We start from the raw sequence: 16935 nt of genomic DNA on the forward strand, positions 1-16935 counted from the left end.
TGAAAAATATAATTTATTTATTTAAACAATGATTAGGTTCCTGAAAAGTGGCAGATAATTTAAAATGCTGACATCAAGATGAAACTTTTCAGAAGAAATAAAGAAAAAGGAGATGCTTTCCAGTAGGTTAAAAAATGGTTCTGCCAAGTACCTTGCATTGCTACAAAAACTGTATAAATAGTTGCTGAGGATTGCATGCTTAGTCATGAGACAAAGCAATTCTGTCTGTCATTATCATACAGCAGTCAGCTGCTTTATTTTCCACCTTCTCCAACATGAGAATTCCTGCACATGAAGTCTGTTGGACTCAGGATGGTCCACGTTAATATGCTCTTTACTTAAGGGTACTGTTACACCATGTTTTGACTGGACTTTCTCTGAAGAGAATCATGTCTGCCATTTCAATGATCTGTACACTTTTCCCCACGTAGCCGATAACCTACATTTTGCTTTCACTGCTTCTTCATTTGAGGGTCCTCTCAGTGATGTTAACTAAGGCTTTCCAAGTATGATTTTACTGAAAAGTTAATCCCACTTTTGAGACGTTTACAATGTGAATCTTCAGAACACCAGAATCATAGTACAGTATTTCATGCAACTGAAAGGATGCTGCTGGCTAGAATACTGCCTAGCAGTACCAGCTTTCAAAATTTTTAAACTGTAACCCAGAGTAAGAACTATATTTTACATCATGACACAGTATATGCATACATGCATATGCACAAAAATGAGTGAAAAGTTCTATAAAACAAAAGTTTCATTATTCTTATTTTCTTTTGCATTTCATTAAAAAAAAAAGCGTTGACAGTGATTTACTAAAACGATTTCACCACCCACCAATAAACAGGATGTGATCTGTGGTTTGAACCATTATCTTACATCATGCTGATATACGTCACGTATAGCTCATACTTTGGTCAGCCATCTGAATTGCAAACAAAGTCCTCAAATTTTCGCCATGCAGTTTAAACACTGTTATTCTGAAATATATTTGTAAAGGTGTTAACTTCTTTATCACTTTATAACAAAAACATGTAAATTAACTGAGTGTAAACAGGCAGGATAAAACAGAATCATTCTTGGGTACTATGGGATATATGCTGTTAGAGTGCATATCAATCTTGTTGGTTTACATTAACTGATGTTGACTATTAGCTTCAAACTTATTAGATTCATGAAAACAAATTGGTTTAGACCACATTGGCCGAAGAGTTAAATATTTCAGGATTTTTCTGGAATTCACACATACATCTTGCAAATTCCAGGGATACCATGTCCTTTGGGTAACACAGTTCACCTTTCAGCACAATCACTTCCTCTTCAAATTGCCACACTGAAAAGCAGATGTTTGTAATTTACAGACATCCCAAGGTCGGCACTTCAAAGGCAGTCACAGAAATAAAAGCATGACTCATATGCATTAAAATCCATGCATCTTGTCTAAATTGTATTTCTTCCAAATACCTTCGCAGCTCTTCAAAATCTGTGATTCAATGAAATTCTAAAAATAACTGGCCCTACTAATACTGCATTCTAGAAAATTAGATAATCCATTTTCCCCTCCTTTAAAAAAATTGGGTAGTAGAAACTTGAGACTAGCTGCATTGCCCCTTGAATCAAATAATGGATACCCTTGGGTTCGAAATTCTCAAATCTATAAAGATATACAATTGACTTTCAAACTGTTATCTCTAATGCTTAGCACATGCACACAAAAATTTTCGTTGAATTACCAGTACTCTTCTAATATTTGAATTCACTGTATAAATCTTAACTATTTAAAAATAAATTTGTACAGTTACCACTTTGTCCAAACACTATTTTCAGAAATTTACATCTGCATATCACCTTATGGCTTAAAGTATTAATAAAATAAAGCCTAAGTTTCTCATCACAAATCTGCCATAAAGATGAGTTCACTAATTTGGGGTATTACTTTATTTATTTTTAAACATCTTTACTGGAGTGTAATTGCTTTACAATGGTGTGTTAGTTTCTGCTTTATAACAAAGTGAATCATCTATGGGGCGGATATTACTTTAGATTGCTGAAATATGCATGTCAATCTTAAGATCTCTGACATTTATAAAATATTTTGGCTTCTCTATTACACCTTTGATTTTTTTTTTTTTGCGATACGCGGGCCTCTCACTGCTGTGGCCTCTCCCGCTGCGGAGCACAGCCTCCGGACACGCAGGCTCAGCGGCCATGGCTCACGGGCCCAGCTGCTCCGCGGCATGTGGGATCCTCCCAGACCGGGGCACGAACCCGTGTCCCCTGCATCAGCAGGCGGACTCTCAACCAATTCCCCCCAAGGGAAGCCCTCATCTTTGATTTTTATGAACAATTTTTCTTGATTTCTTTGTTTCTCTTCATATTTAATGCCCTTGTCAGAATCTGGTTATATATTGTACCTTTACAGTCTTTCCTGCAACACTCAGAACTGTAGACTATTGGCACTGGCAAGGAGGTAGGGGATGGAAATAATGCTGCCTTTATTTTATAGATGAGGAAACTAAGAAAACAAGTTGCCTTTGCTTAGTAGTTATTTCTCTAAAATGTTTTATAAAGCCCTATTGATGTTTGTATTGTTTATTCCAATATTTAAAAACGACTAGTTGTTTAAGATATTATAAATTCCTGTATCTGTAACTGCAAAACTGCTGGCAAAAAAGGCATCATGGTTCTTTGTTGGTTTGTCTTCTACTTTAGTTAAGCACGACGATTTCAGAGCCGGACTGCCTGGATTCAGGCAGCAGCTCTACCATTTATTACCACGAGGAAATTATTTAACCCTTTCCTCTGTCTCAGGAGAGATTAAATGGGTTAATACGCAAAAAACACAACAGTGCCTGCTACATAGTAAATACTCAAAAATATAAGGTGTTTTTTTTTAATGTTTGGTAGTAATTTTAATAACTATTAAATATTCTACATTATGAAGTTTCTAATTTCATTTCGAAAATGGAGTATTAACACATTAGATAAACAATCTGGAGGAAAAGATCTCAACTGGAATTCTAAGAGATAAAATGAGCTGTCCAATGTTAAATGGCAAATTAAAAAAAAAAAGGTAGGGATAGGAACTAGGTCTACAGACTTCTACTTCAGGGCTATTTCCATGACTCTTTGTAGCTTTATATGTCATCACTGAGGAATATAAAATAGGTAAGTGCTATAAAGCTCAACATATGATGAAAACATAAGTGATCCACAAGAGTGTAGCTGCTTAGTAATGAAGTAGTTAATCTGATATTCTAAACAGAGAAACTGTCCTTTAAAAACTAAAGACTGAACACAGACACACAGTATAGTTTTGATGTTTACTGATATCTGACTGACCTGAACAAAGAACAAAGCCGATTAAGCCACATGAATAACAACAAACAACTTAATGCATTTTCCAAAATTCTTAAAAACAAAGTTCCTTGGCATAGCCATACTTTCTAACAAACCCACTTTAATGTTTTCACAGTTTACAATATCAGAAATGACCTCAGGGTCAGGCATTTGTCAGTTAATGACCTGCTGGGCTAATGGCCTTCAGCTTTGCCTTGGGCACACAAGTCCTCCAGTAGGTCATTAGCTGCCAGAAAAGGGCTCTTCCCCAATCACTATTGCTAAATAAATAAAATTTGCTCCTGGGTTAAGGCCCTGTAAGCCAACTTTGGCTTAGAGTGAATTTTTTCGTTGAGTATTTACAACTCAGAGGAAAATGATGGAAATGCTAAAACCAAAGCTATATCAATAAAAGTAATGAAAAGTAGTCACGTGGATCCTTTTGGATGCTCTTAAATTTTCTTTTGCTTATGGTGTTCAAGTTCAGTTTTAATTTAATATAGCAGGCACCAGATTACAAATGCACTGCATTTTGGAATTTCATCTATAAGTAAATTTTTTTGGAGCTTATACTACATTTTCCTAAAATAAAAGGCTATAAATGATGGCTAGGTTCCCAGAGAAGCCCACAAAAGCTTAGTTAGCCCATAATATTAGAAATACCATATACTTGTAATTAAAAATAGGATTGAAAACCACAATCTTATAATACTTGCAACTAAACAAAATTGGAAAAAACTAAATAGGAAACATTTAAAAAATGATCTTTAAATGTTGATGGTTGCAGGGAAATTTGGTTTAATAAGAGAATAAGGGTAGAGACACTGGTTCTTTCCTATGCCTATTTCATTTCTAATTATAATTTTCCTTTTTCTTAACACAAGAGTATACCAAGCTTTACTCTGTGTTCTTCAACTCCAAGTTTCTTCGTTTATTTTTCCTCTTGAAAAAAGCAAAGAGAAGGCAAAATGGTGGATGGCAATTTTTCTTTAAAAAAAATTTTTTTTTTTTTTGGGCAATTTTTCTGAAACAACAGGTAAAAGAATAAAAATCTGGAGGAAAACAGCTGAAGAGGATGTGTATACATTTTGGAGACTGTCTAAGGTGAAATGAACTGAGTTGTGAACAGTAAGAGACAAAGAAAGGGGCACTGTGTACAAGTCTACTGGGTGAAGAAATGATGGTTGGAGAAGAGACTGGGGTCAGGTGGCTGAGGATGAAGAGGAAGTAATCAGCTGTTCATCTGCCTAGTACTTTGTAAACTCTGAACTCAGGAAATTCCTTGAGTAAAATCATTAGAAAGGCAAAAGAAGAGTACTGACTCAAGCTGGAAAATACATTTTTTTCTCTCTCTGGCTTTGGAGAAATAGCAATTTATGTCAGTGAAATTGGAGGGAAAAAAAAAGCTGGTTTAATTAATTTTACTTCTAGAAAGTGGGAAAAGGGATTTACAAAAATTGAGGTTGCCAAAGTATACAATGAGATTGCCATAATCAGTATGTTTCTACCTCTCATGGCCAACCACGGTGTGGGGTTCAACTGTACCCATGTCAGAGGGTGTATTTTTGTAGAACACAGACTTTTTTTTTTGCGGTACGCGGGCCTCTCACTGCTGTGGCCTCTCCCGTTGCGGAGCACAGGCTCCGGATGCGCAGGCTCAGCGGCCATGGCTCACGGGCCCAGCCGCTCCGCGACATGTGGGATCTTCCCGGACCGGGGCACGAACCCGTGTCCCCCGCATCGGCAGGCAGACTCTCAACCACTGTGCCACCAGGGAAGCCCAGAACACAGACTTTTTAAAAAATGGGTTTCTTTAAATGCCAGGCATATGGAAGAAATGCTTCCCTTGCTCTTTTTTTCTTGTCTTCAGGTTTCTGGTTTGACACAGACACTCAGAGAAGTGTCCATTTTGCATGATGGCATTTGACCTTCCTATGACAAAAAGATACTTCATTCCATTGTTTTATAGCACCACAAGGGTAAAGTTCAAGGTTTTAATGAGATAATACGTATTAAAAGAACATAATATTTTGCCTTTTTAAAAAATTTATTGATTTAAGGCTGCGTTGGGTCTCCGTTGCTGCGTGTGGGCTTTCTCTAGCTGCGGAGAGCGGGGGCTGCTCTTCATTGTGGTGTGCGGGCTTCTCACTGCAGTGGCTTCCCTTGTTGCAGGGCATGGGCTCTAGGCGCATGGGCTTCAATAGTTGCGGCACGCAGGCTCAGTAGTTGTGGCTCGCGGGCTCTAGAGTGCAGGCTCAGTAGTTGTGGCACACAGGCTTAGCTGCTCTACGGCATGTGGGATCTTCCCGGACCAGGGCTTGAATCCAAGTCCCCTGCACTGGCAGGCATACTCTTAACCACTGCACCACCAGGGAAGTCCCTGTCTTCTTATTTCTAGCACACATCTCAAACATTTATCACTTTCACTTTAAATACAAGGAAGCAGACTCAGAATATAAATACAGTGTCTGTTTAATATGTGGCTATGTTAGCATGTGATAAGAAAAAAGCTGGAAAAATTATTTTGGGGATTTTGAAATTGTAATTTTATAATAGCATTTTGACTTCTCTGATATGGAGATAGTTTCCTTTATCGTTATAACACATGACACCCCACTAACGTTCTGCACATATTTTCTCTAGTCATGAAAATCTACCCTTGACTGGGTCATATGAAGAAAAGAACATTAATCATGGGTGTCAAACTAAAGAGGATGAAAGCAATTAATTCAATAATTTCCACAGGTAAAATACTTATGACAAGACTGTAAACACGCAAGGTCACAATAATGTCTATTTTAAATGAATATGACAGAGAAAAACTTAAATTTCATATGACATAGTATGTTTTTAGGTTTCACTTTTCAACATGAACTTGAAAGTAAACAATATAACAGATAAGAAAAACACCAAATAACCAATAGCAGCTGCTTTATTAAAATATATAGATGGTATAAAAGGAGATTTATATGCATAAATTGAGCATATTTATACAAACAAAATTATTCCTTGTAAACAACATATTTATGCCTTTTGGAAAACAAAGTTAACATAAGAGAATACATCAGTTATGCAAGGACTACATCTGTGCCACTGGTTATTTAGAAATATAAATCACTAATGCTTAATAGAATGGCTCCCAGGAGTGACATCATGACAATGTTCTGGGATGTTTAGACAAGACCCCAGAACTAACTAACTCACAGATGTATAATCATAGGTCCATTAAATGAAAATCACTACAAAGATTAAAAAAAATAACATGGTGAATTAAATTCTTTAGATACTAGGGTCATCACTGTACATATAAAACACTATGGTTTTTTTAAAAAAAGATGACATAATAATATGCACAGTCTTATTTACATTGTGGCTTAATCTTAAAATACAAATCCAGTCTACAAGTAAACACAGAGACGAGGGAAAAGCTATAACGGTCAGCCAGATTTCTAAATTATAGTGCTTTTCCATGTTATGATTTTTCCCCAGTTATTCAGTGTGTCTCATTGATAGCTTGATGCTCAAACACTAATTTTAGATTCTGGCATGACCCCATCATTTCAGCATTCAGTGATGTTCTACATGAACATAACATAGAGCAATTTATTTCAATGGAGTCAGGGAATTTACAGCTTAAAAAGAGGCATCTGAGGTCTCTTAGTTCAGGGTCTTTATGTAGTGAAGTACTAAAATAAAAAGTTGCCCTTAGGTCCCATAATTGAAAATGAATGATAACTCAAGCATTAATTTTTAAACTCACTACTGAATTCAAAATCTTGTTAATTCACACGTACGTGACTACAGCTATAACAGTAAGAAGACAATTATCAGAGGATTAATATACCAATTTCTATACTCAGAGATATTTAAAAATCTAAGTGTTACCTAAGGCAATTACCTTGAAGACCCCTAATATCTTCAGGGAAAAGCCAAAGGGAGAATAATTGACTTTGCTAATTTTACCCTTGGCAATTATAAAACAGCTCTGAATTTCATATGACTGCAGAATACTTCATCTAATGGCCTGTCCCAGCAGAAGTACAGTGATAAACACATAATATAGAAATTCAGACAAGAATTCAGTAGCAAAAGAAAATGGGAAATTGGTAGAATAAGTCATAAAAAATTAAAGTTGCTACAAATATGCTAATTTTAATTACCAAGTTAAATATACACCCTCAAAGAAAAAGCAGACAGTTACTGTGGAGAAACAGAAAACTATACACAACAATTCTGTGTTATGTTCTACCTGCTCCCTTATTTCTGTGGCCTCTATTTATGTTGCTATTGCCGACAATTTTTCTTTCTTATAAAAGAAAATTAAAACATCATTAAATAGAATCTAACTTTACCAAGATATTAACCATATGTAGAGAGCTTATTTATCGCCACCTCTTCTTCCCCTTCAAAACCCCCCTTTTAGTAGTTAGTATTATACTTAACTTAAGCTTCTGGGAACTCATTTAATAAAATTATTCCTCTTCTGAGATAAAACTTTACTTTCCTTAAAAAAAATATTCTAAGGGGAATATTGCCATGTATTTAAATGAAAGGAACTGGCTCTGAATATGGGAGATTTGCTTTATCAAAGAAAATTCTTTGATAAAGCATTTTAGTTACCCCTTACAATCTACTCAGTTTAAAATACTGTTCACATGATTTGGAAATCATCTATTATGATTAAAAGAGGGCTACAAAAAGCCTAGATTTGTAGAAGATCAATTATGGACCCCTGGACACGGTAGTCAAGGTCTTTCACAAAAAGTGAGCCAGTGAAGCATCTTTTGAAATTGACCTTGTAGAGCCTTCAATGACCCTTTGAAGAACAATGTGCAAAAGATCCATGTTTTGGATGAACGGGGTTGTGTAGAATAAAGGCTTCAATTTAACACACAACTATCAAAGTCAGAAAAAAACATACCATGGTTTAAAAAGGAAAAAAATTCCTCACCAGACAAAGGTTGATAAAATGCAAATCTAAAGGTGCAAACCTGTGCACAGACCGTGAAGGTACAGGGCTCACTGGAGGGGAAGGGAATGCCTGATCATTCTTATTCCAAGGAGAAGCTTCAGGCTGAACCGTTGCTTAGATATTCTAAGCTTTTTTGGGGGGGTGGGGGGAGTAAATCAAGTAGTGCTACTGAAATCCAGTGCCTAATGGAGCAGATGGTGGAGGTCTTAGACTCTGGAACATTTATAGTGATGCTTCTGAATGCAAAACACCAGGAGTGGATTTCACCGGCTGTGAATCTGATTTGATTTTGATGGGAACAAAGCCTCCATTTTCTCTGAACTTGAACCACACTGAAAGAAAGAATGTGTGAATGATACAAGCTAGCTAAGAAAAAGGAACATATTAAATATTATTCCCATAAAGTGGTTAACACAAGTGAATACTTGTTTGTGTCATTATAGCATGTTAATAACATTTGTACTTAATATTTGTACCATCATCTTAACCTTATATAACATTTCATCGGAATAGCTTAAGTGAGTTAGATCTGATGATCAGAGCAAACAGATATATATTTGTCTGAAGGCAATAAGCTTTTTTTTTTTCTTTTTTAATGGTAGGGGCCAGGCTGAGGGCTAATTACTGAAATGTGGACCTAGTTAGTATGTCCGTAACATCTCTTCTTCTCAGGTATGTGGGTCTAAACCATGAGTGGCCAGTGTGTGTGGCTAGTCATCCGCAGCTCAAGGCACCCAGAAACCATACCAGACCTGTACTTTCTGAGGCTTCCTCCTTCTCCAAGACCCAAAGTTCAACATAGACCATAGCAGGTATGGTGAAGAGGGAAGTTGGACAATGCAGTCAGAGAGTGGCTCCCAAGTCAACTGAGATTATTTATGATTCCATTTTATTTTTTATTTTTTTTTGCGGTACGTGGGCCTCTTACTGTTGTGGCCTCTCCCGTTGCGGAGCACAGGCTCCGGACGTGCAGGCTCAGCGGCCATTGCTCACGGGCCCAGCCGCTCTGCGGCATGTGGTATCTTCCTGGACCGGGGCACGAACCCATATCCCCTGCATCAGCAGGCGGACTCTCAACCACTGTGCCACCAGGGAAGCCCCTATTATTCCATTTTATACGGCCAATTCTTTCTTTCTTTAGCTTCCTTTTCAGATGAATATAAACTATATATTAAAGGTACCATACTATTTTCTCCCTAAAACCAGCAGGTCTATCTTATGAAAATATGTGCTAGCCAAAAGTGGGATGGGAAGGTAGGGCAGAATGCTACTTGTCTCCCAGTATCTATTCTCTGCATCTTCCGGATTTTTGGTTGGGCACATGGCAACCTCACAATCAAGTTTACATTTCTTAGTCTCCCTGACATCTAGGTGTGACCATATCATTAAATTCTAGCCAATAGGATGTAAGCAGAAGGATTTCAAATAACTTCTGAGAAACGTCTTTAAAGTGGTGACACTATACAATTTATCATCCGAACTGGGCCATGTGAGAGTAAAAGGGAGTGCTAAAATAATTAAAATTTTGTACTTTTTGAAACTGGTATTTATTAACTAACAATTGATTTTATTATACTGGGGGACTTGTTAACTAGTTCTATTCAAAAACCATTTTCAAAAATAAAATTTCAAAAGAAATAAAAATAACATACATCTATGTACATTAAAATAAAAAAGAACTTCTTTATATTGATAATCTGAATATTAAAAAATAGTAGAATAATTATTCTTGGTACATATTCACATATTTGTTTCTTAGCAATATCTGTCTCTAATATTGTGTCACTGGCATTTTTCTGAAGGATGTGTCTGTAAAAATATGGCATTTAAAAATAAAACTGCTAGCAATATTCTTCACAGTTGCATTTTATAATTAATTAATTTGAAATTACTGATATTTTAATTGATTCTTATTGGTAGACCATAATATTTTTAATTGAGAAAGATGCTCTTTCTACAGGTTCTGAGTTATTTGGTAAGCTCAGAGCAAATTTTCTAAATGGAAGAGGCACTCAATTGTAATTTTTTTTTTCACATTGAAAAGTGTAACTATTCCACCCAAATATTTTCAAGGTACTGTCTTCTTGCTTCCTTCAGAGTACTTTCCTTTGACAAATATTTTTAAAAGATAAAACTTGTCAAATAAATTGACTCTATGATTCTTTTGAATGTTTTGCCAAAATTAGATGCTGCAAAGTCTAGGCCTTCTCAATTTCATTTCATTCATGTATGTGTATAATTTATTCAAAATAGGAGCACCACCAAAAGATTCTTCCTGCAAGATGAAATATTCCCAATCAGAAGTACAGAATTGCAAATTTTAATCTTGTAGAGCATTTGAGTTCTTACCATTTATGTTGTTCAATTCCTTCTTTCCTCCTGTAGGGAAAAATTCCAATGGAAATTTTGTTTTCATTAACTGCAGTTCTATAAAAGCTTCATTGGGTGTTTCAGTTGTTGAACACTTGATTTCAGATTTCCACTTGATTTTGAACAAAATGTCACCAAAACTTTGAAGAGCCATTTACACCAAATTCAATACCACTGTTGGGTATAGAGATTTCTAAAATCTGATTGATGACAGGCAACAAAGAGAGAAGGCACATATTGTGGTACTGAACTATATAGTTTTATACTCAACATCAGCTATATCCCCCAAACCTTGTAGTCCAGAGACTCTGACTATAAAGATATTTGTAAATTTTTGTAACAATAGCTTCTATTTCAATTAGTAGAATGTTGATGTTTGTTTCGATGCAATTATGAATTATGGGTGTGCCTCAACCAGTTCCAAGTCCTCCATAGATTTCTCAAGATAGTAAGACGGTCATTTTTATCACAACACTGTATGTGTTTCACCTAAATTTGTACTTGTATTAATATTGTAAACTAACAATTTTATCTTTCATGTTCAACTTTTTTTTTAAAGTCTTTATTGAATTTATTACAATATTGCTTCTGTTTTACGTTTTGGTTTTTTGGCCGTGAGGCATGTGACATCTTAGCTCCCTGACCAGGGATTGAACCCACACCCCCTTCACTGGAAGGCGAAGTCTTAACCACTGGACCACCAGGGAAGTCCCTCATATTCAACTTTTAAACTGAATTTCCAATCTCACTCAAAATGTCTTTACCTTTGGTAGATATACTTCCAAAAGCTTTACCTTGATTCCACGAATGGGTGGAAAAAGAAAACATTTTTAGAATTAACTAAAATGATTTAATTACTTCAAGTACCTGATAACATTCAACTGAAACTGGAATTATTTAACTGTTTGCAAAGTTCTTCCAACATTGGAGACAACAAACATAAAGCTATCGCTTGTATTCAAAAATGAGTGAAATCAATTTAGAAGAATAGTTATTTATCTAAACAAAAGTTAGGCTTTACAGAGTTGTATGTATATTTTCTTCAGCTACATGGCTTAAACCATTTAAGCCTCCCCAAAGTAACTACTAATTTTGGAACTAGATCCTGACACTTTTTCAGCAGATTCGACTCTTCTTGTTTTCATGAGGTCAGTGATACCACTACGGTCTCTGTAGTGGACAGTAAACGTCAATAAACATTTTATGCAAGTTACACATTCCTTATTAACTTTTTTGAGAAACAAAAATCCAGCACTTTTTAAACATAAAATATATACTTTTATTTTTTTGAGCTGTTGCCAAAAGGTTTATTGCAAAAACAAAGTACTGCCAGGGACTTCCCTGGTAGTCCAGTGGGTTAAGACTCCACGCTTCCAGTGCAGGTGGCCCAGGTTTGATCCCTGGTAGGGGAACTAGATCCCACACGCATGCTGCAACTAAGAGTCTGCAGGCTGCAACTAAAAAGCCCACATGCCGCAACTAAGATCCGGTACAGCCAAAATAAATAAACAAAAAAACAAATAAATAATAAAAACAAAACAAAGTACTGCCAGATAATATAATAGTACCGGTTTACAGCATACAAGCAAGTGTGCTCAGTTTATTCCTTTTTTTTTTTTAATTGGAGTATAATTGCTTTACAATGTTGTATTAGTTTCTGCTGTACAATGAAGTGAACCAGCTATATGTATACCTGTATCCCCTCCCTCTTGGACCTCTCTCCCTCCCCCACCCCCATCCCACCCATCTAGGTCACCACACTCAGTCTACACAGAACTGATCAGCCTCGATTTCCCACATGTCTATTTCATAGACAATGGACCTCTAACTTACTATATTTCCCACTGAGCTTTTGGACTGGTACCTGGTGGTTTTATGACTCCTGAAGGCCAGACTTGGGCCATACAATTGGGTGATACACCAAATGGCCAGCTGGGGCAGAAGTGTCAAATACTTCTACCACCTGAGACAGAAAGGAGTTAACTGTCTCTAGACATTCAGTGTACTTTGTTATATTAACAATTGCCCTGCATTCTGTCCTTGATTGGGAGGTGTCTGAAAGCACTGGGAAGAGAGAGGCGTTATTGCTGGTTGTCTTTCAGATTTAATAATAACTTAACATGAGAACTCCCCCTACTGTACATGGATCTCACATATTATTGGCCTACGTTAGACAAAAATTGAGGCAGAGGCTGGGAGTAGAAAGCGGAGCTCTATCAAACCCATGCTGGCTTATTCTAATGTAATTATTAGTAACCATCTCTGTAAAAAACAAAAAATCCAGGACAAATGCTAAGTCAGATGGGATTCTGGGACAGCAGACTTACACTGAGACTGTCCTTGGTGTCCAGGATGTACATTTACTTGATCTTCAATGGAGGAGATCTGCCCTTCTTTGCCCTTCCTCCTTCTTCCTTCCTATTGACTGGAGTGAAGACATGATGGCAACTATCTTGGGCCACAAAGTGGTAAGATAAGAATAGCAGAGCAGTAAGATAGAAGGAGCCTAGGTTCCTGACTTTAGAATCACCATATCAACCTTGGACTGCCTGCTCCCAGATAGTAAAAATATGTGGAAAATGAGAAAAATAAATTCTTATCTTGTTTTGGTCACTATTATTTTATAGTCATACCTAATCCTAACTGATAAATAAGGACTACCTCTACAATCTTTCTAGAAAGCAGCTTGGCAATATATATCAAGAATACTAAAGATGTTTAAACACTTTGAATCCTTCTAGGAATTTATCTTAAAGAAATAATCTGGAATGAGGAAAAACTGATGTGTAAAGATGTTTACTGCAAATCTATTTACGATAGTAAAAAATCAGAAGCAACCTAAATGTCCAAAAATAAGGAACTTCTTTTTTTTTTTGCGGTATGTGGGCCTCTCACTGTCGTGGCCTCTCCCGTTGCAGAGCACAGGCTCCGGACGCGCAGGCTCAGCGGCCATGGCTCACGGGCCCAGCCGCTCCGCGGCACGTGGGATCTTCCCAAACCGGGGCACGAACCCGTGTCCCCTGCATCAGCAGGTGTACTCTCAACCACTGCGCCACCAGGGAAGCCCAAGGAACTTCTTAAATAAACAATATTGCACCTAAATAATTGAATATTGTGCAACCATTAGAAAGTTTATGAAAAAAGTTAATGACATGGGAAAATGCCCACATCATATATGCCATGAGAGAAAATAGGAAAGATTAAAAAAAATCTTGCACATGTAAGTTCTCACTTATGTTACCCCCAAATCCACATATATAAATGTATGAATAAACAAACAAACAAAGACTGAAAGGAAATACATGAAAATATTAACCAACAGTGATTATTTCTGGATAGTGAGATGATAAGTAATATTTATTTATATCTTTATATTGAATATTTAACACTACCCTATAATTAACAAATAATTCCATCTGTAATCAGAAAAAAATAGAAATTAATTTCAAAACTCTTTCCTAGCATTTACCAGTTTTAACTGGTGCTGACACTGCCATCATCGTCATTATCATCATCACAATTTTACTGAGCATCTATGTGTGGGGAGTTGAGGCAGCAGGGTGTCCAGACCTCTGTGGCTCCTGCAGTCAACCAAAGGCCATCCAGATACAAGCAAACCCTGCCCAGTTTTACCTTGGTGTTCTGTAGCAGAGCTAGTCCATTGCAGGCATTTGCTAGAAGAAAGTCTCCACTCAGGATAGCTATTTTATTTCCAAACTGCATGTCTTTCAGTGGCCCATCAGAAGATTGCAATTCATCTAAATTTACTATCCCACGATGTACAAGGAGGGCAGTATGGATAAGTTCTGTGATCTCTGCCAAACTTCTTTGACTAAAACATAAAGGTAAGACTTGTCTGAGTATAAAGAATACCAACTTATCACTAATGTCAGACTTCAGTTTTCAACAACAAAATATTTTATAGATTAGTGTCTCTTTTTTTAGATTATTCCTTTTTCATGAAGTTTTTTTCTATTGAGATATAATTGACATATAACATTATATTAGTTTCAGGTGTACAACATAATGATTTGGTATTTGTACATACAGTTGACCTTTGAACAACACGGGATTGAACTGTGTGAGTCCATTTACATGAGGATCTTTTCAATAAATACTTAGGTATTATACAATCTGAGGTTGGTTGAATTTGCAGATGTGGAACCACAGATATGGAGGACCGGCTATGGGCCTTGAGCATCCGTGGATTTTGGTATCTGAAGTGGGTCCTGGAACCAATCCCCCGTGGATATCAAGGGAGGGTTGTATTGCAAAATGAACACCATCGTAAGCCTAGTTAACATCTGTCACCACATACAGTCACAAATTTTTTTTTCTTGTGATGAGAAGATCTACTGTCTTAGCAACTTACAAATACACAATACAGTATTATTAACCACAGTCACCATTTATGCATTATATCCCCAGTACATTATATCTTCATGGCTTTTCTTTTTAAAATAACTAGAAGTTCGTGCCTTTTGACCACCTTCACCCATTTTGTCTCCCTTCCCACCCTCCAGCCGCCCCCCCGACCCCAACCTCTGACAGCCACCAATCTGTTCTCTGTATCTATGGGTTCAGTTTTTGGTTTTCTTTTGTTTTTTTTTATATCCCACATATAAGTGAAACCATACAGTATTTGTCTTTCTCTGACTTATTTCACTTAGCATTTTGAAGCTTCGTGGGGTTTCTTTTTGAAGGTTTCAAATGCACTTTTTTTCAATCATGCCATATTTTAATGGGTACATGGTACTTTTACTTGGCATCAATTATGAGTTGGTTTTGAAGCAATTCAGTATTATACCAGCTGGATGACTGATGATCACTGATCTCTCCATTCTTTTGGGGTGACTCTGCTAGCAGGGGACAGGTTCCACAGTATTCCAATTTGTGTTGCTGCATATACCCATATAGCAACACAAAGTGGCCCCACTAGTATTACCAGTTTGTCATGGAAATCAGGTGTACGTTTCTGGTGTCTCTGCCTTGCCATTGTTAGCTGAATGCTTCAAACTCAGGGAAACATCATGAAGCTGAAGACAGAAACTGCGGCAAATGCAGCTGAGGGTTTGGTGTAACTTCATATCAAGCACCCTTGCAAAGACACTTGAATGAAGTTTTTATTAGAGGCCTTTCCACCAAGTAGTTTGTGATCCATAAGCAGATCCTGACACCTTTCTTCTCTCTACCATTCCCCATTCTCTAACCCATGAGTCACCAGGATTCCCCAGAGAGAAGCTGACCAGTAAGGGCCACCCTCTACAGTTCCATTTAGATACTTTGTTCTCAGTATAACTTTAAGATTTATGAGAATTCTTACTGGTATCTAATAAAACTCCAATTTGAGTGGGAATATAACTCGTGCCAGACATTAGGTTAAGCACTTTTATGCATTATTACTTTTAATCCTAAATGCAAAGCTGTGGGATTTACAGACATGAATAGAATGTGGTCTCTTCCTTCAAGGACCTTATCTTTCAGGACAAGAACCAAGATATATATCTACAGCAGTAATTAAAATAGAGAAGGCCCTTGAGGAGCTTATAGTGTAGTGCTGTATCAGACAGGATTTCAAAAGATGTTTGTTTTCTTTTTTATACTTTTCTATAGTTTGTACCTTTTCTATAACAAAAGTATTACTTTTATAATCATAAAATATCAACAATTACTATAAAATTTAAACCTCATAACCACCCTATGATAGGTATTACTAACCTCTTTTTATAGGTGAGAAAATTGATGTACACAGTTTAATGACTTGCCCAAAGGCACACAGTAATACAGAGCTAGAAATCCATTGAAATCTGTTACAAATGGCCCCATGTGAATCATGACACTTCGTTTCCATGCTCCTGTGTAGTCCCCTCCACCCTAACTTTGGGCTTCACCATGTGACTTACTTTGGCCAAAAAGACATTAGCACACGTGACATAAGTAAAGCCTTCTAAGTGTTTATGCATTAAGGCTTGTCCAGTGCAGTCACACGAGTGACCCCAGAATGTAAGAAATAAAATGGCTGTTTCAAGTCACTAAATCTTAGGATAGTTTGCTATGAAGCAATAGCTATCTGATACAGAAACTGGTATATCTAGGAGTGGGTGCTGTTGCAACAAAAGCCTAAAATATGTGTCAATGGCTTTGAGTCTGAATGTTTGGGGCTAGAGGTAAAGGCTGAAGAAATGGCAAAGTCTTAGTAGAATCTGGAAAGGCAGTGAGGAAACTGTTATTGGGGGATTGAGCAAAAACATATG

General features: G+C 36.8%; 1 protein-coding gene across 4 annotated transcripts in view; it reads right to left on the reverse strand.

Annotated features, from left to right (window-relative positions):
* PDSS2 (decaprenyl diphosphate synthase subunit 2) overlaps positions 1-16935 on the reverse strand; it is a 279875-nt gene that overhangs the window by 115492 nt on the left and 147448 nt on the right. For all 4 annotated transcript variants that reach the window (XM_022553618.3, XM_089921620.1, XM_022553615.2 and 1 more), the window contains one exon: positions 14315-14513. In XM_022553618.3, coding sequence (XP_022409326.1) covers positions 14315-14513 — 199 coding nt within the window. The remainder of the gene's footprint in view (positions 1-14314; positions 14514-16935) is intronic.

This window comes from Delphinapterus leucas, chromosome 12 (genome assembly GCF_059928025.1).
Source record: "Delphinapterus leucas isolate spDelLeu-1000000601 "Yukka" chromosome 12, BTC_Dleu_Yukka2, whole genome shotgun sequence".
In the NCBI taxonomy this organism is placed as follows: domain Eukaryota; kingdom Metazoa; phylum Chordata; class Mammalia; order Artiodactyla; family Monodontidae; genus Delphinapterus; species Delphinapterus leucas.